This window comes from Balaenoptera physalus (genome assembly GCF_965194825.1).
Source record: "Balaenoptera physalus genome assembly, chromosome: 8".
Taxonomy (NCBI): Eukaryota; Metazoa; Chordata; class Mammalia; order Artiodactyla; family Balaenopteridae; genus Balaenoptera; species Balaenoptera physalus.
This window is the reverse complement of record NC_138887.1, coordinates 117,668,091-117,686,579: the sequence shown is the minus strand read 5'-3', so window position 1 is coordinate 117,686,579 and position 18,489 is coordinate 117,668,091. Positions and strand designations below refer to the sequence as shown.

The window sequence follows — 18,489 nt, the reverse complement described above, 5'->3', positions numbered from 1 at the left end:
TTGGCCGGCCCGGAGACCCCGCCCCCGCGGCGAGCGCCAGGGCTCTGTGGGCGCGGGGCAGGGGTGGGCGCCACTTCCGTGGGAGCGCCCGGCGCGAGGGCCGCTTTCAAGCGCGAATGCGGACTCGAGCTCGTGCCGAGCAGCCCACCCACGTGGTGGGCGGGGACTTCCCGCACCGCCGCGGATTCCCAGAGAGCAGGAACCAGGTCACGTGCACGTATAGAGTACAACATATTTATTGAGCACTGATGGGGCCACCAAGGTTCCACCATCCTCACAGTTCTTAAGGGCCTTTAACACCAGAACCCCAACTTTGCTTTACAAATGAGGAACCCGAGACCCAGAGCTGGGAGTGAGTCTGGGGTCAAACCAGGCTCCATCCTCCCAGGTCACGCAGCCTCCGCTGACTCATTTTAGAGTAAAGAATGTGCTTTGAACACCTATTGAGTGCCAGGCAAACTCACAGGGCCTAGCCGGGAGCCTGGCACATTGAATGCTTTGGAAGAAGAGGAGCACCACTGCAGAGTGATTGCTGCTTCTGTTAGAGGTTGTGTATTTACACAGGGCATTAAGCATTAGAAAAGCCTGGAAACTCTGAGCCCTGAGGCCTTCCAAGGAAACACCTGAGACTAGCTCTTGCAGCTGAGGGCTAAGCTCTCAGCAGCTTCACTAGCACCACATCCTGTCTGAGCACTTGCTGACAGCCCAGCCCTGACTGTGGGGCCCTGGCAAGGGCTGGGGGATACCAGAGCAGACAAACACAATCTATGGCAGGGAAGGGTGGCACCTCTCCCAAGCCCAGAGGAGCTTGGCTGAGCGGTCACTGACGTGTATACTCTTGCCCCAGAGATGACAGCAATGTTTCCATCTGGCCCCAACCCTGTTCAGGACTTCAGGAGAGGTACGAGGGTCAGAGGCGGGCAAGATGAAGTGGCACAGCCAGGGACCCAGGCACCTGGAAGCAGGCCTGAACACTGGACACTCCGCATAGTGCCAGATAAATAAGACAACAATCAGAAGTGCTGAGGACCCATCACTCCAGCTTCAAAATCACCCAGACAAGGGCTGGTCTATAGGGAGAACCCACAGTGGGGTGATCTGAGAGGCACAGGAAGCCAGCTGCCATCAGGACTTCTCCATGGCGCCCAACGCTATTGCCCGAGCCTCCACAGTTTGAACCTCGTTGCTTTGGTGAGAATTTGTTCCACTGAGGTACAAAAGGCTCCTGGGGGATATAGCCCAAAGGGAAAGTCTTACCTCACTCTGCACCCATGGGACCTTCCACTCACTCCAGAAAATAAAGGTCCTTCTTGAGTGATTCTGACTGGGAAGAGGGCTGGAGATCAGCATGAAAGAGAAAGGGGGCCCTGAACTTGAAAGGAAGGTCGAAATCAGGCTTCCTATTTGTCCGGCTGCCTCTAAATCTGTTATGACCGTGACAACTCTAAGGTGAGGTAGGATGCACTGGGGTCATTACCACCTTCGACAGACAAGTAACACAAGGATGGAGGTGGTTAAAAGATTCACCTAGATCTCCTGGCCTAACTCTGCCATGAGCCCCAAGTTCTAGAAGACAACCCTCTCCTTTAATGTGACAAATCAGGCCTGGCAACCCCACAGTCCATGTGGGCTGACCAGCCTCACTCAGACTAGGATCTTCCTCTCGGGAGGAACTTCCTGGGCCCGCTCTGCACCTGACCTCCCCCACGCCCCCAGGTGTCGGGGTGGGGTCCAGTCCATGGAGCGTGCACACCCGTGAACACTGAGACCCTGGGGGAAATGTCATCCACTCCAGGCTGCAGTTCCCCGCTCTCAGCTGATTACCAAAGTCAATCATGGATGTGAACACCCACTGCGGAAAGGACCAGGAATACTGGGAATCAGTCTAGGCCAAGGAACACACACCTGGGAAGACACCTGGTTTCCAGGGCAGCAGCCAAGGCATCCCCATCAACAGGCATTCCCAGGTTGGTCTGGACAGTCCCTCTGCCATCCCCACACACAAGGAGGTGGCAGAATAATCCCTGCCCCTCAGGAGTTCTTGGTCCCCTTTACAACCACACACAATACTTACAGAAGCACTTAGAAAATCTCCATTAAAAAAAGTTTCAAAATAACAGTAGGAAACTCAAATTTCCAGTGCCTATTCTTCAGGCTGTCCACTCTGCTGTTTCTCGTGTTGACAGAAGGCCAAGACCTCTGTGTATAAAGTCAAACCCCAGGCTCTCCGTGTCTCGAACACCACCTACTAGAAAGGCCATGGCCTCTGGTCCTGTTGCCTGTCCATGGTACCCGTCAAAGGCCCCCACCAAAGCTTGGCATCCCCTAAGCTTTAGTGGCTCCTGTATAAGTCAGGAATGTAGAAAAGGCAGCAGAGTGACAAACTTAGGAAACTGAGGCATCTGGCACGCATACACTGTCATCAAAAAGGCCACTGCTTCCCATTTGAATGAAGGGAAAAAAGATCTCTCCAAAGCCATCCCAGAAGGAGGAACCAGCATCAGGCACAAGTGGAAAGGCTCCGCCGGTGGAGAGGTGGTCCTGCAGGGGGTGCCCCACAGGCTGCTGCCCGGTCAGCCCTCCTCGGAGTGGCTGGGCCGTGCCAGCAGCGGGCTGCCCAGGCGGGCGGGGGTGACCGGAACGTGCGGGCCGCCCTGGCCGCGCGCGTGCGTCTGCATGTGGACTGCCAGGTGGTGGTTGCGGTTGAAGGCGCGGCCGCACTCCGGGCACGGGTAGGGCCGCTCGCCCGTGTGGATGCGCTGGTGCCGGAAGAGGTCCGAGGGCCGGCGGAAGGCCTTGCCGCAGTAGGGGCAGGCGGGCCAGCCCTGGCTGTCGCCTGTGTGCAGGCGCTGGTGCAGCAGCAGGCTCTTCCGCTGCTGGAAGAAGCGCAGGCATTCGCTGCAGTGGTACACCTTGGCGGCCGCCGGCCTCCGCCCCACGAAGCAGCGGCGGCCCTCGGGCCCCTCTGGGAGCCAGCGGATGACGGGGCCGGGCACCACCACCTCCCCCGGCTCCAGCGCGGGGTGGGCACGTGCCCCGGCCCCGGAGGCCGAGCCGCCCCGGGCCTCGCCGCGCTGCTGCTCCTCCTCCGCGTGGGTCCGCTGGTGAATGGTCAGGTTGATCTTCAAGCGGAAGCTCTGTCCGCAGTCAGGGCAGGGGAAGGCCCGCTCTCGCCGGCGGGGGAGGATGCGAGGCGGCTCGCCCCCCGGCCCCGGTGCCCCCGGTGGCAGAGGGTCCCCTGCCCGCGCCCTGGGCACTGCCCCCGAGTGAGGCCGGCCGGAAGCCCCGGTCCTGCTCCTGGGCCCTTTGGGGAGTCTACACTCTGGCTGGCTCGAGGACTCCCCCAGGTACAGCTGCTCAGGCATCATCTCGTCCTCAGATTGTGCTTCCGTCTTGATGACCATGCCGCCACCACCTGGCAAATGGAGTCTGCGTTGATTTCAAGCGGGCCACACCGGCCCGGCCCCCACCCGGGCCACAGACCCAGTCCTGGCCTCCCGGCGCGGCTCCAGCCACACCAGCCCCGCCCGCCCCCGCCTTCCCTGGGCCCCTCCTCCTCGCAGTGCTCCCGGTCAGAGCAGGGAAACACTGTTGCAAAACCAGGACTGGGGTCAGGGGTCAGACCGGGGAGGCAGATGGGGGGTAAAATGAAAGGCAGACAAAGGGAGGCCTATGTCCTGGGCCCTGAGGCATGCTGACCATGCGGGAGCCCCGAAGTTCTGACGACTTTAGTTCTGATCTATGGATGACCATGAGCCCTGCGGGCCATGACTGCCCCCAGACTAGTAAGAGGCTTCGGGCCTGGAGGTGGTGGGTGACTTAGCCCCCCTCAGAGCTACGCAGCCAAGTAACAAATCCACACCGAGCGTCCACCACCTGCCCGGCACCATGCTCTCAGGTGACGCAAAGCAGGCACGAGTCCTGGGCTTCCCGGCTGGGCCTCAGTGTGGGTCACACTTGACTCTGAGGCGGGGCTGAGGCAGCGACAGGTGGTCTCAGCAGCAGCTCCGGGGGTCCCTGTCGCTGAGGAGGCCGGTCCTGGCCTCAGAGCCCTGCCTGGAACCCGGCATTCTCCCACACTCTCCAGCTGCCGCTCACCTCTGGTCTCCTCTGGAGCCAGCCCCCCACCAGCGCCCACCATCCCCCAGGATCCGGCAGCCTCACAGTCACAGTCTGCTAGTCACACAGTCTGCTCAACGGTGACAGAGAACCTTGCCCGCTGCTTATTAGAATGAAAACCTTCAGCCCTCATTAGGCAACTTCCAAGGTCCAAGACAAGAGTGATTTCTATTCTTGCTGAAGCCTGAGCTTAAACCGCAAGCCAGGAGGCCACTGAGGAAGAGAGCCCTTAACTGGTGAACCTCCAGGGCAGCACCCGACAGCAAGACCTTGGGTTCTCTGCTCACCGCTCACCCAGTAATCCTCACAAATTAACTCATGGCAGAACTTTATTTCTATGTCAGAAATGACCCACTGTTTTTAATTCAGTCCTCCAGCTACAGAATCGTTAAGTCTAAGAATCATGTAAACTTTGAGGTAAAACCTTGTTGCATTGAAGAGGCCCCCATGGTGGTCCTGGGCTTAGAAATTAGTGAGGGTCTCAGGCCCTCTCCTCTGTGAAGGCCAAGGCTCCCAGATCTCTCCATCTGCAGCCCATCTGCAGCCACACCACAACCCCAAGGTGGGCCCAGATCTCATGCCTGCCTCCCAGCGAAGCAGGTACCAGGATGGAATGGGAGAGCTGGATCCCTTTCTATTGGGCCAAAATAGGCAATAATCGCTTTCTTTTTTCCTGCTTATCAGGATGTAAGCCCGGTTTATAGAAAACGCACAGACTCTAAGCAGGAAGAGCTAAATTTAAATCACAGGCCTCCACACTCCAGCTGCAAGACGTGAGAGGCTGTGAGGCTGGGCCACTTCACAGGGTGGCTGTGAGGAGGCCACACCTGGTGGCACACAGCTTGTTTTAAGCAGCACCTTTCCAGCCAGACCAGACCACGATGGGGGGAGAACAGGACCATAGGTGATCTGGGTCCCCAGAGCCCCAGGGAAGTAATACTTGGGGGTGAGGGAGGGAGCCCTCAGGAGGAAACCCCTCACCAGGTCCATCATGCAACCCCTACCCACTCCCAAAGGGCCCCCGAGTTCCTCTGGGGCTCTGCTGTGGCCACGGGGCCTCTTCCCTTCACTCACCTGGCCCCATGCCGGGCAGGATGTCCCTGGGAGGGGAGGTGGGTGACTCCCCATCTGAAGATTCTTCCTCCCGTTTAACCGAGGACGAAACGCTAGTGCTGGCTAGCGGTCCTGTGAGAGAGAGTCCCATGAGGGCCTTTCCCAACAGCAGGCTCCCACAGGGAGACCCAGCCATTCCCTAGCAGGCCCAGGACACGCTCAAGCGCCTGCGGCCCAGGAAGAGGGAGCGCCGGGTTCTGTCCCAAGGGTGGCAGGTGCCCCACCCCGCAGCCTCTGCTCAGAGATGGGCGGAGACCAGGGAAGGCCACACCCCCAATTCCCATGCAGGTGGTGCTAACAACTGGCCCCTCTGCACCTGGGGGTCACCCTGATGGGCCTCAAAAGGACAGAGGGTTTGGGGAGGCCCCAGGGCACAGCACCAGGTTTGCAATAGAGCAAGGACAATGAGAAGGTCCTAGTCCTCTCACACACCGGCTGGGAAGGATGGACACAGGGAAGCGGGGATGGGGGTGTCACCTCCAACTGCAGGGGCCCATATTCAGTGGGGAAGATGCACAGAAGTAACTGGATAGAAAGCAACCCAGAGACTGAACGGTCGGGCCGGCAGGAGGGGGACACCAAGCCAGCACAGAGCAGTCTGGAGACAGAAAACAAGGCTCTGGGTTACCTGCCAAGTGCTATGCTAAATGCCCCCTGAATATACTCCATTTTTGTGACAGGATGGGCAAGAATTTCCTTTAAACAAAAGCAGAGAACACTGGAAGCGGTGATTGGAGCTTCACCGGTCTTCAGAAGAGGACACTCACCGAGGAACACACATGCTGGCACTCTGCTAGGCATATGACACGTACTGCCCCATTAACGGGACTGTCTTAAGAACCCTGAAGAGACCCAATGTCCCCCTCCTGTGCCCTTCCCCTCACTCCAGCCCGATCAGTGTACCTGGCCCCCAACATACCTAAGTAACCCATACCTTTGCTTAGACTGTTTTCTCCTGCTGAAAATACCCTATGCTCCCAGCAAAATCTACCTCTAAGGCCTGTCTCAGGGGCCCCTTTTCCAGGAAGCCTGTCCAGCCTTGCCCAGCCCGGCCCAGCCCCCAGCCATCTCTCCCCGCCTCGAGCTGCAGCACTTATGCTCAGTACCACCTGTCTGGTCCTGTCCACACGGCTGCCCAGGGCTCACTCACCAGTGCTCGTTTCAGGTGGGGTTACTCTTGTTTCTGAGTCTTGCTGGTGCTTGGAGGCCTGACCTTCTTTTGGTTCCTTCTGGGCAGGGCTGACTGGGCTAGAGATGTGCTCTGGGTATAGAGGAAGGCCTGGGGAATGCAAATCAGTGACACTACGGACAACGCAGAGGTCTCCCAGGAGCCTCTGGGGAGTGGCTAAATGCAGTCACCTGGAGCATCAGGTCAAACACAGGGTATGATAATTAAGTGAACTTTACTGATCGTCTAGTAACTAGATTCTAGACTAAAGCCTCCATGTCTGAGAAAAGGAAATGGTATATGTAGCCTGTTAAGTTATCCGATAGTACCACACAGGTCATGACACAGCAGGACCAAAGATCTGGCTTTTTAAGGACTCCTTGCTCAGAACATTTCAACGGTAGTTCCCAATCCCAAGTCCTTCACCAGGCTGGTATATAAAGATCCCCTGGGAAGCACCCCCAAGATTCTTATCAGTTAGTTCGGGGTGGGCCTAGGAAGTATGCATTTTTAAAAAGCTTCCTAGGGGAGGGGGCTTCCCTGGTGGTGCAGTGGTTGAGAGTCCGCCTACCAATGAAGGGGACACGGATTCGAGGATTCAAGCCCTGGTCCAGGAGGATCCCACATGCCGCAGAGCAACTGGGCCCGTGCGCCACAACTACTGAGCCTGTGCTCCAGAGCCCACATGCCAAGAGCCCGTGCTTGGCAACGAGAGAAGCCACTGCGATGAGAGGCCTGCACACCACAACGAAGAGTAGCCCCACTCGCCGCAACTGGAGAAGGCCCGCATACGGCAACGAAGACCCAACGCAGCCAAAAATAAATAAATAAAATAAATGTATTAAAAAAAAAAGCTTCCTATGGGAAAAGACATGAATATTGCACAGAATAAAAAATTAAAATGGCCATAAACAAAGCTACACTGTTACCATGGCCAGACAGACACTACAAGAAAACTACAGACCAATATCCCAATATGAACAAAATGCTAGCAAACCGAATTCACCAGCATATTAAAAGGATTAAATATCATAACCAAGTGGAGTTTATTCCTGGAATGCAAGGATGGTTCTACATGTGAAACTGGATCAATGGAATACACCACATTAAGAGAATGAAGCGGGGCAAAAAAAAACACATGATCGTCTCAGCTGATGCAGAAAAAACGTTTGACAAAATTCAACACCTTTTTATGAAAAAACTACTCAGAAAACTAAGAGTAGAAGGAAACTACCTCAATATAATAAAAGCCTTAATAAGGAAGGAAATTCTGACATATGCTACAACATAGATGAACCTTGATGATACTGTGCTAAGTGAAATAAGCCAGTCACAAAAAGACAAACAGTGTATGATTCCACTTATATGAAGTACTTAGAGTACTCAAATTCATAGACAGAAAGTAGAACTGTGGTTGCCGGGGACTGAGAAAGGGGGGGAATGATATTGTTTGATGGGTACAGAATTTCAGTAAAAGAATAAAAGAGATGAATGGTGGTGATGGTTGCACAACATGGTGAATGTATTTAATATCACTGAACTGTATACTTATAAACAGTTAAAATGGTAAATTTTATGTTATATGTATTTGACTAAAATAAGAAAAAAAAAAGTGCTAATACACAGCACAATATAGATGAACCTTGAATACATTATGCTAAGTGAAAGAAGACAGACACAAAAGACCACATACTATATGATTCCATTTACGTGACATGTCCAGAATAGGCAAATCTACAGAGTCAGAAAGCAGATTTGTTGTTGCTTATGGCTGGGGGGCTGGGAAGGGGTTCAGGGTGATAGCTGAAATATACAGAGCTTGTTTTTGAGGTGACAAAAATGTTATAAAATTGACTGTGGTGTTGGCTGCACTTATCTATGAATATGATAGAAAGCACTGAATTGTATACTTTAAATGAGTGAATTGTATGGTCTGTGAATTATTTCTAATAAATCTATTTTTTTTTAACTACACTGAAGTACTTCTTACCTATTATGCAGACAAAAATCCTACAAGTCTGACCACATTCTCTAGTGGCAAGGCTGTGGGGAAAGAGGCCCTCTTTCACAATGCTGATGGGAATGTAAATGATACAACCCCTATGGAGGGGGATTTGGTGATAAATTCTTTAAAAATTGCATATTCATTTACCTTTGACCCAGCAGTCCAGCTTCTGGGATCCTATCCCAAAGATACACTGACAAAAATATGAACTGATTTATGCACAAGATAGTCCCTACAGCATTATTTATATCAGCAATATACTGGCTATTCCCCAAATAATCCATCAGTGAAGACTGGTTAAATAAACTATGGTATATCACAGCATGGAACATTCCATATTCACACAAAAAATGAGGAAGATCTCTACATACTGCTATGAAGTATTTCGAAGACAAATAGTATGGGGGAATACAAAGGTATCTATGTATTACTGATATTTTCAAGAGGAAACACTGGAGTATAAACAAGAAGTTAATAAAAATGGTTATCTATAGGGAGAGGGAGGGGACAAGGGTGGAAATGAGACTTCCCTGAGTGTATCCTGTTAAATTATTTTGACTTTGCAACCATGTCTTACATGTTCAAAAAGTTAAACTAAATCAAAAGTAAAAAGAGCCATCGCTAAAAATCTAAAATTAAGCAGGGGCTTTCCTGGTGGCACAGTGGTTAAGAATCTGCCTGCAGGGGACACGGGTTCGAGCCCTGGTCTGGGAAGATCCCACATGCCGCGGAGCAACTAAACCTGTGTGCCACAACTACTGAAGCCCGCGTGCCTAGAGCCCATGCTCCGCAACAAGAGAAGCCACCGCAATGAGAAGCCCCCTCAATGAGAAGCCCGCGCACCGCGATGAAGAGTAGTCCCTGCTCGTTGCAACTAGAGAAAGCCCGCACGCAGCAACGAAGACCCAACGCAGCCAAAAATAAATAAATTAAATTAATAAATAAATAAAAATAAATAAGTAAAATTAAGCAGAAACAAAAAAAACTTAACTGTTTATCAAGTTGGTGGCATAACCACATAGAGAAAATAATTATTTCAAGCGACTTTAAAAGGCATTATTTTGTCTATTAAGTCCTATATGAAATATGCATTCAGATGACAAAAAGAGCTGCAAAGAAATCTCAAATTTCAATTAGAAGTGTAATTGTTAGTAGTAATATTGACTCAATTATTTGAAATTATTTCCAAATTATTATTATTCCAAATAAGATATTATAGGATAATGAAATGTTAAAATTTGGATATAAGATAATACAAATAAGTAATTATGCTAATATAGTGAGGAATTTAAGATGTCCATGTAAAAGTGACATACAAGTATAAAATCAAAGGACATTAAATTTGAATTAGAAATATCATTACGAACTCATGACTTTTTTCTTCTCAAAAATACATATTTTCTGAGAAGGCTTAGAAGTAATGCCAAAAATTAGCAACTACTGGCACTCATACTGCAGTCTCTGAATACCATTCCTTATTGAAAGAAATAAAACTTCTTGGAGAAACTCTTATTCCAGGTCTGGGGAACGAAATATACAAGATGAAACTAGAACATCTTATGGTGTCTGAACGCCATCAAAGGTACATCAAAATGACCTATAGGTCAACTTGAAGGGGCTCCCAAGAGCTAAAAATGGGACAACTTAAGCATGAAAATAATGGCTGCAAAGGACTGCATGTATAAAATACTCAACAATCTATGAAGTCATAATAATAACAAAAAAAAAAAAGAAAGAAAAGCCCAAGTACTGGTCACCTTTGGAGGCGTCTAAGGAAGCAACTCTTCATTCTAAAAACTGATGAAGGGAAAGAATTAAGCACCTATCCTGCCTTTTCTGTACAGACTATATTTCAAGGTAACTAAAAGAGTTAGTTAGGGAAATTCTTTATAAAAGAATTTCAGCTATTAGGTGCAAAAGTAATGACCAAATTTCACCATTTTGCAACCCCTAATAAAATAATGAATCCAGGCAACAATCTTCAATGGCTAATAAAATCATTAGGTGAAAAGTTGATGGGGAACTTTGTAACAGAAGGATAAGGCTCACAATCAGAAAAAGAAAGGCAACTGGGTAAGACCTGAAGCCATAAAACTCCTAGTAGAAAACACAGGCGCTAAGCTCTTTGACATCAGTCTTGGCAACGATTTTTTGGATTTGACGCCAAAAGCAAATATAAACAAGAGAGAATACATCAAACTAAAAAGCTTCTGCACAGCAAGGGAAACCATCAACAAAATGAAAATGCAACCTACTGAATGGGAGAAAATATCTGCAAGCCATACATCTGATAAGGGGTTAACATCCAAAATATATAAAGAACTCACACAACTCAACAGCAAAAAAAATCCAATTAAAAAATGGACATTAGATCTGAATGGACATTCTTCCAAAGAAAACATACAGACGGACAACCGCCATATGAAAAGATGCTCAACATCACTAACCATCAGCGAAATGCAAATCAAAACCACAATGAGATATCACCTCACATCTGTTAGAATGGCTATTACCAAAAAGACAAGAAATGACAAGGATGTGGAGAAAAGGGAACCCTTGTACCCTGTTGGTGGGAATGTAATTTGGTGCAGCCACTATGGAAAACAGTATAGGGGTTCCTCAAAAAACTAAAAATAGAACTACCATATGATCCAGCAATCCCACTTCTAGGTATTCTTTCAAAGAAAACAGAAACACTAACTCAGAAAGATATCTGCACCCTGATGCTTACGGCAGCACTATTTATATACAATAGCCAAGATATGGAAACAACTGAAGTGTCCACTGATCGATGAATGGATAAAGAAAATGTCACATATACATACAATGGAATATTATTCAGCCACAAAAAAGAATGAAATCTTGTCATTGACGACATTATGCTAAGTGAAATAAGTGAGAGAAAGACAAGCATTGTATGATCTCACTCATATGTGGAATCTACTAAAAACAAACAAAGAAACAAAAACGAGGTCATAGATACAGAGAACAGATTGGCGGTTGCCAGAGGTGAGGGGTGGAGGTAGGTGAAACGGGTGAAGGGGGTTAGGGCGCGGCCCACCCTGGGTTAAGGGCCTGCGCTCCGTCCTGGCCTCACGGCTCGGAAGCGCGAGAGGCTGGGGACACGGATGGACTGTCCCCAGCCACGCCCCCATCTTGCCCCCACTCACCAGCGCCCAGCCTCCTTGGGCATGCGTCCTCTCTGTCACTCGCCTCCTCCCGGCCCCTCGGGCCTTGCGGGCAAGGCTCCTCTCCCCTCTCCATCCGGGTGAGGATGTCTGGTTTGGAGATGGCATAATCTGCACACAGAACAGAGGCAGCTGGGTCAGGACTGCACATCCGCCACTCAGTTGCCCACGGAGATGCAGAGACCCCCAGAGGAACAGAAGCCAAGCCAAGACCCAGACTGCAGGAGGCCCATCTGTGGACCGAGGCCCAGAGCGCCACCTACACAGCCTTACCCAGGGAGACCAGCGTCTCGTAGTTGCCCCGCATCACATGCTTGTACAGCTCCTTCTGCCACTCATCCAGCTTGCCCCACTCCAGCTCAGAGAAATACACGGCCACATCATCAAAGGTCACGGGCACCTGGAACCACAGTGTCACGCACGCTCACCCGCACGCTGACGGGCACGGGCTGTCCCACCCCCCGCGCCCAGGGCTAACCTTGGGGGCCTCGCCCTTGCTGCCCGGCGGCAGCCGCAGGATCCAGAAGTTCCTGTTCCTCAGAAGGTTCTCCACGTTCTCCAGCCGCCTCTGCAGCAGCCCGTACTCCTGCAGCAGGGTCCCCAGCACGGCCCACTTGCCCTCCAGCTGGTTCCCCAGCTCCACGGCCGTCTTCTCGCAGTCGGCCAGCTTCTTCTCGGCTGTCCCCGTCCGGCCCTCCAGAGTCAGCAGGCGGGCCAGGCAGGAATCCACCTTCTTCTCCAAGGCCTGGATGGCGGCCACCACTGTCCACAGCGTGATCTCCGTGGAGTAGAGGTATGAGCTCTTCTCAGCAGCCAGCTGGGGTGATGGAGAAGGCGTCGAAGGCCTTTCATCCCCTGTTTGCTTGTCCCTCTCTGGAGCCTGTCCACAAGAGAAAAGAGAGATGTTATCAGAATTATCCAGTCAAAATGTCCATCTCTAAAAGAAACCTCAGAATGGCACCTGCCCAGGTGAAGCCCCATCTGGGATCCTGAGGACCAGTCAGGCAGCCGGGGATGGGGAGGGGGGACATCCAGCCTCTAGGACAGGAAACACTGGCTGGACCAGGGTGTTAGCAAGTGGGGAACAGGAGGAAAGGCATGGCCCAAGCGGGAAAGCAGCTGTGGCCTCACACAGGTGACTTCCTTCCGGGTCTCAGTCTCCTCCTCCGAAACTCAGAAGCTCTGCAGGCAAACAACCCGAGTGCAGCTGGCAGCTCCACTACTCACGAGCTGGCTGACTTTGGCAAGGTTTGTTAAGCATTTCAACTTCAATCCCACATCTATAAAACGGGGGTAATAACAGTGCCTACATGATAGGATTGTGAGAATTAATGGTACAATCTTTGTAAAAAGCACTTAACAATGTCCAGCACATGGCAAATACTCCATAAATGTGAGCCCTGTGTTGTTGATCATGAGGAAGATGTTGATGACGATGGTGGTTCTGGCTCAGGGATGCAGCAGTTCATATGGCCTTTTTCCTCCACCTCTTTCATTACAATGTCCTTCAGCATCTCGGGAAAGAGCTCCTGCAGTGCCTCAGCTTACCTTGGTGCGTGATGACAAGGTCTCAGTCCCAGTTCATCTCGCTAAAAGCCTTGTTGGAAAGGTGAATTGACACTTCATCCCTTCACTGCACTCATCCTCATGGTCAAATCACCATCAAGTCCTCTCCGTGTAACTGCTGAAACTATCTCAAATCCATCCTCTTTTCTCCTTCTCTGCCGTGACTAGTCCAAGTCCCAACCATCTTTCCCCCAAACCACTGCAATCCTGCCCAGCTGGTTTCCCCAGTTCGCCCTTCTCCCCCCACAATACACTTTCCAAAAGGTGATCAGTAATCTTTTAAATACACAGACTAGATCATTTTAGTCCCCGATCAACAGCTTCCCAGTGTACCCAGAATAAAACCTAAACTTCTTATCGTATCCCAGCCTACCTCCCTGACCTTATATCCTCCTGGGTATCAACTACACTCCAGCTACCCCGGTCTCCTTGGATTCCTGTGATGCACCCAGCTCTCTCCTCCACCTTTGTGTTAGCTCTTCCCACACCTCTCTGTACGCCTGGCTCCCTCTCGTATAAGGCTCCAGCTTAAACACTGCCTCAAAGAGACCTTCACCGACTGACACATCTAACATAGGCCCCCTGCTAGTCCCTTCCTTCACAGCATTAATAATCTATGATCGGGCTTCCCTGGTGGTGCGGTGGTTGAGGGTCCGCCTGCCAATGCAGGGGACACGGGTTCGAGCTCTGGTCTGGGAAGATCCCACATGCCGTGGAGCGGCTGGGCCCGTGAGCCACAATTACTGAGCCTGCGCGTCTGGAGCCTGTGCTCTGCAACAAGAGAGGCCGCGGTGGTGGGAGGTCCGCGCACCGCGATGAGGAGTGGCCCCCGCTCGCCGCAACTGGGGAGGGCCCTGGCGCGGAGGCGAGGACCCAACACAGCCAAAAATAAATTAATTAATTAATTTAAAAAAAAATCTATGATCGTGCCATGTGTATGCCTGTGTTATGGTTTGCTTCCCCCATGAGAACATAAGCTCCATGATGACGTAAGCTTCTAAAAGACTGCCTCATTCATAGAAGACGCTCAATAAATACCTACTGAATGAGCGATTGACTAAACAATTAAACAACACATTCATTCAATAACAATTACTGAACATCTGTCATAGTAAAGGTGCAATGGGGATGCAGAAAAAAATATGTGGTTCTTCCTTCTCCTGGAGAAAAGTTTTATACAAAAATAGTCATAATAAATTAAATAACAGTGTGATACCATGGGTTAACGAAAGTTGAGGGCAAATCTGTCCTGTTTGAGGAGTTTCTTGGGATCTCAGGTACTACAAGACAGCAGAGGAAAAGGGGCGGGTGGATAAGAATGGTCAGAAAGAGTACTGAGAAAGTGGCCCTGGGCTAAGTGGGAGCTGAAGAGGTCACTTGTCCCCCTACAGAAAGGCCTTTCTGGGGGCCATAAACCCCAAGAACTCCCATCCTCTTCTCCCTTGCACTCAGAGAACCCTTAAAAAAGCACACACCAAACTCACTAGTTAAAGAGGAAAGTTCCTCCTTAAAAATCATCCACAATAATCAGCATCCAGAAAAATCACGGCTTCAAAAACTTTATTAAGATGTATTAATAATAGTAGATACCATTTATTGAGCTCTTTACAAATGTTTTTCGAGTATGTCAAAAAAGGACAGAAGATTATTTTCTCCGAATTGGACACACTGCACATTATCAGCCAACATTGTAACATCTGCTAAACTAATCTTTAAAAAAAACCAAACAATAACAAAAGCACCACACCTACAATCCCGCCAGTAAACAGCACTCAACACCTCTTAGGTGTCAGAAGAACACTTGGGCACCTTAAGGGGGGTGTAACTCCGGAGTCCCAGGTGGGCGTCAGGCTCTGGCCTCTACTAGGTGGGCGACTTCGGACCGCTCCCCGCCCAGAGCCCCAGACTTCGGTTATCAGAACCGAATGGGGCCGGCGCCCCTGCCCCCCTGCCTGCCTCCGGGGCCGCCGGACCTCCAGTGAGACAATGGACGGGGCGGGGAAACAGCCATTCGGTTCAAAGACGAGGGCTTGTCATCTTAAGTGTAACTAGAAAGCCCGGCCTGTCCCCCGACGTCGGGGCCGTCCGCCCGCCGCGCCCGGCCTCGCGTTTGGGCCGCCCGGCCGCTCGGCCTCAAAGCCCAGCCCGGACGAGGGCGGCCAGGCGGCACGAGCGGACCCGAAGCGCGGGCCTGGGCGGAGGCAGCGCGCGGGCCGCTCGGGCCGCCCAGCCGAGACCCTCGCGGGCCCACGCGGCGCCGGAGTCGGCGGCCTGGCCGAACTGGGCGTCCGCGCGGGGGCGCTTACCGGGGCAGGCGCCGCTTCGGCCATGGCTGCCCGCGTCCTTCTCTCGGCGGTTCTCCTCAGGCCCGGCCTGTCGGGCCCGGCGCGGCGCTGCGCGGCGCGGCGGCGGAGGCGGAGCTGAGCCGCCCAGCCTCGGAGCTCCTGCCGGGCGGCCGCGAGCTGCGTCCGAGCCACGTGCCCCGCCGGCCCTTTAAACAAGAGCTGCGCTCGCGGCCCGGCCCGAGGGCGCGCACAGCGCCCCCTGCAGCCGGAAGGACCGCACACCCGCGGCCCGCGGCCTTCCGCGCCCACACGCCCCGGCGGCCGCGGGGGTGTCCCGGGGGGAGCGGGGTGCCCGCCCTCTCCTGGGCCGCGGGAGTCGACGCCGGGCCTCACGCGCCGCGGGGCCCTCCAGATGGGCTCCCGTCGGGCGGTGGCGACCCTCGGGCCTGGGCCAGGCGGCGCTGGCCACGCGCAGGGCCGGCACGGTGGGACCCTAACCCCTCTCCGGGGTGCTGGGGGAATCCAGCCAGGGAGCTAATAAAGGAAACGCGCAGGAAACTTCGAAGCTTTGGAGGAAGAAGGTCAGTCATTGCCGGGTAATCTCAAGTGTATGCACTTGATTTGTCGTTTGAACACCTCTAATGGACCCAAAGTGACTATACATTTTGCCCGGGAAAAGCCAGGGGGGTGGGAGGGATCGATAAGGGTTTTTAAACTTTGTTAGTTTTCCAGAACAAATAGAAAGACCTCAGGAAAATTTTATTTCCTTAAAAAAAAAAAGCCCCGCCTCCCTCCGCAAACCTCCCTTTGGGGACCCTGGGTCTCCTCCTCCTTCCCTGGGGCCCACCTTCCCAGTCCGCAGAGTGCTCGGAAGCCCTCTTTGCCACGCCCGGTCTTCACTTGCCCGTCAGCCACCAGCTGGGGATCCTCTGCAGCAAGAGTAAATGCATCGCTAATTCAGGCCCTGAGGCATCTTGAATAAACGACTCAATCTAGGACCTATTTTCCTCATCTGCAACCCATGAGCCTTGCTCTGGAAAACCAGTTAATCACTGAATATAAAGTAAAATAGGCTGCATGCCATTTAACTTTTATTTTCTGTCTTTTCTGCATTTCCCAGTCATCTCACTCTTTGTCCAACAAGCCCGGAAATTCTTCCCACTAGAAATTACTCTGCAGTTTTGTGTGTATGCTTTGTTTTTGTTTCTTTTCTTAGTATTTTTCTCTTGGGAGGGAGGGAGAAAATGATTTGCCCATGTATTTGATCCAAGCAAAAGTGTGGTCAATCAATATAATAAGAACATAAATAAATTGATACCTTCTCCAAGTAAGGTGCACCTGTAGCATCTGGGGCAAGGTTAGGAAGTGTTACTTTAAGGTAACAAGAAGTCAAATCAATATATGGCATTGTTTATTGCGGAAATCCTTGTTGAAGTAACCTGACCTTGAGACAGTTTGCAAACTTGTGCTGAAGACAGGAAGAGCATCCCTCGGTTCTCAGCAGGGGTTAGTAAGACCAATATATTAAGGATTATAAATTTCTTATAAATTTATAAGTTGTGATCTCATAAAGTAAGAGTTAATGTCCAAGGCAAACAGAAAGAGTCTGGAAAATGGATTGGAGAGGAAGATGTTAGTATTAAACAAGCTTTGTTCAGGGAAGAGTGCTCTAATTTTTGACAGCTGGTCTGAGTTGTTTAGAAGAGTTTCTGTAAGTCAGTATTCAAACTTTAGTGGGCATAATGCTCTCCTGGAGTGCTTGTTAAAATACAGACTGTTGGGCACCGGTCTCAGAGTTTCTAGGCCTGAGGCTGGAGTGGGTAGGAGTCCAGAATTTCATTTCTAACTAGTTGCCATGAAATGCTGATTCTACTCGTTGAATGATCACACTGCCCTGTGCATTAGCTCCCAAAGCTGCCTCTCATTCCCATGCTCTGATTTTATAAATATATTGAACAAAAAATACAAAAGCTTGACACCATAATGTGGTTTCCGCAGCAGACCAGCCTGGGTGTCAGGCCAGGTGTAGCTCTAATATAAATTAAAATTACTTGCATCCTTCGTTATTAATCTGTCTCCTGTGGATTTGCTCTTTTTTGGATCAGGTCTCCAGGGCCTGAATACCTCTGGGTGAGTTGACAACACTGGATTTCCAAAGTAGAGGCACAGACCTTGCAGGGACAAGGGTGACTCCACCCAGGTGCAGCCCACTCTGACACAGTTGGCCATCGGCCTGTGCTGCAGAAGGTAGGCTGGTCACAAGGTGAGGGCCACTAAAACAACACCTTAGGGTCACATAGGGTTGGGGGGTGGTTAAGATACTCAAGTACTAGTGCCCTCAGCCAGGAGATGGGGCAGCTCAGAGAGAGAATTCCCATGGCCCCCTCACCCTACCTTTAGATTAGAAAGTGGACCCACCCAGAATTGTAAAGTGGTAGGAGGGAAAGTATTAGCAGAGGGAGACCAGAAGTATAACCAAGTCCCCCTTCCTCCACGAAGCCCTCCCTAGTTCAGACAGCACTGAGCTCCCTATCCTGTGAATTCCTGTTATACCTGTTCATTCAGTAAACGTGCGGTGACCATCTATGTGGAAAGCCCCCATGCTCAGAGCTATGGAATCTGGATACAATTAAGACCTGGTCCCTGCCTTCAAAGAGCATCGCCTCCTGTTGACTCTACCTCGGTGATCTTGTCCATCACTCTCTTCCCGCTGAAGCTGCACCCAGTCAGATCCTCATTGGCTCTTGCTGTTCTCACTCAAAAACCTTCTAACATATCCCCCACCCCGGCAACAACAAAAGCATGCTGTACCTCTTCTTAGGTTAATAGTCCCAAATCGCAGCTAGATTCAGGTCACCCTTTTGCTCAAAACTCTCAGCTCCCCATTACTAACTCAATACAATCCAAACTCCTTAGTCTGACCCCAACCTCTCTTTCCAACCACGTCCCCCACTACTCCCCTCCTCCCACCCCACCCTCCAGCCAAGTCGAATTGGTGTTTATTGGTACATGCCCCATAAGGTCTAGTTTGGTCATGTCTCTTTT

The 18,489-nt window shown here is 51.2% G+C and overlaps 1 protein-coding gene across 2 annotated transcripts; it reads right to left on the bottom strand.

Annotated features, from left to right (window-relative positions):
- Nucleotides 1-220: 220 nt before the first annotated feature.
- Nucleotides 221-16,293, bottom strand: ZNF783 (zinc finger protein 783). Of its 2 annotated transcripts, XM_082473694.1 has the most exons (7): nucleotides 15,466-16,293; nucleotides 12,072-12,473; nucleotides 11,867-11,993; nucleotides 11,576-11,704; nucleotides 6,383-6,511; nucleotides 5,194-5,304; nucleotides 221-3,415 (listed from the first exon to the last, which is right to left on the bottom strand). In XM_082473694.1, exons 1-7 carry the CDS (start codon nucleotides 15,487-15,489, stop codon nucleotides 2,574-2,576), a joined length of 1,764 nt encoding a protein of 587 aa, XP_082329820.1. In that variant the 5' UTR covers nucleotides 15,490-16,293; the 3' UTR covers nucleotides 221-2,573. The 2 variants fall into 2 exon arrangements, with proteins under 2 accessions (XP_082329820.1, XP_082329821.1); XM_082473695.1 differs by lacking the exon at nucleotides 5,194-5,304.
- Between the last annotated feature and the right edge of the window lie 2,196 nt (nucleotides 16,294-18,489).

Bases quoted from the DNA above. Each gene is read 5' to 3' on its own strand.
- ZNF783 (XM_082473694.1), bottom strand. From the start codon at position 15,489: ATGGCCGAAGCGGCGCCTGCCCCG. The intron at 12,474-15,465 runs GTAAGCGCCCCC...TCTTGTGGACAG, and splicing joins CCGAAGCGGCGCCTGCCCCG to GCTCCAGAGAGGGACAAGCA. The intron at 11,705-11,866 runs GTAAGGCTGTGT...TTCTGTGTGCAG, and splicing joins CGAGACGCTGGTCTCCCTGG to ATTATGCCATCTCCAAACCA.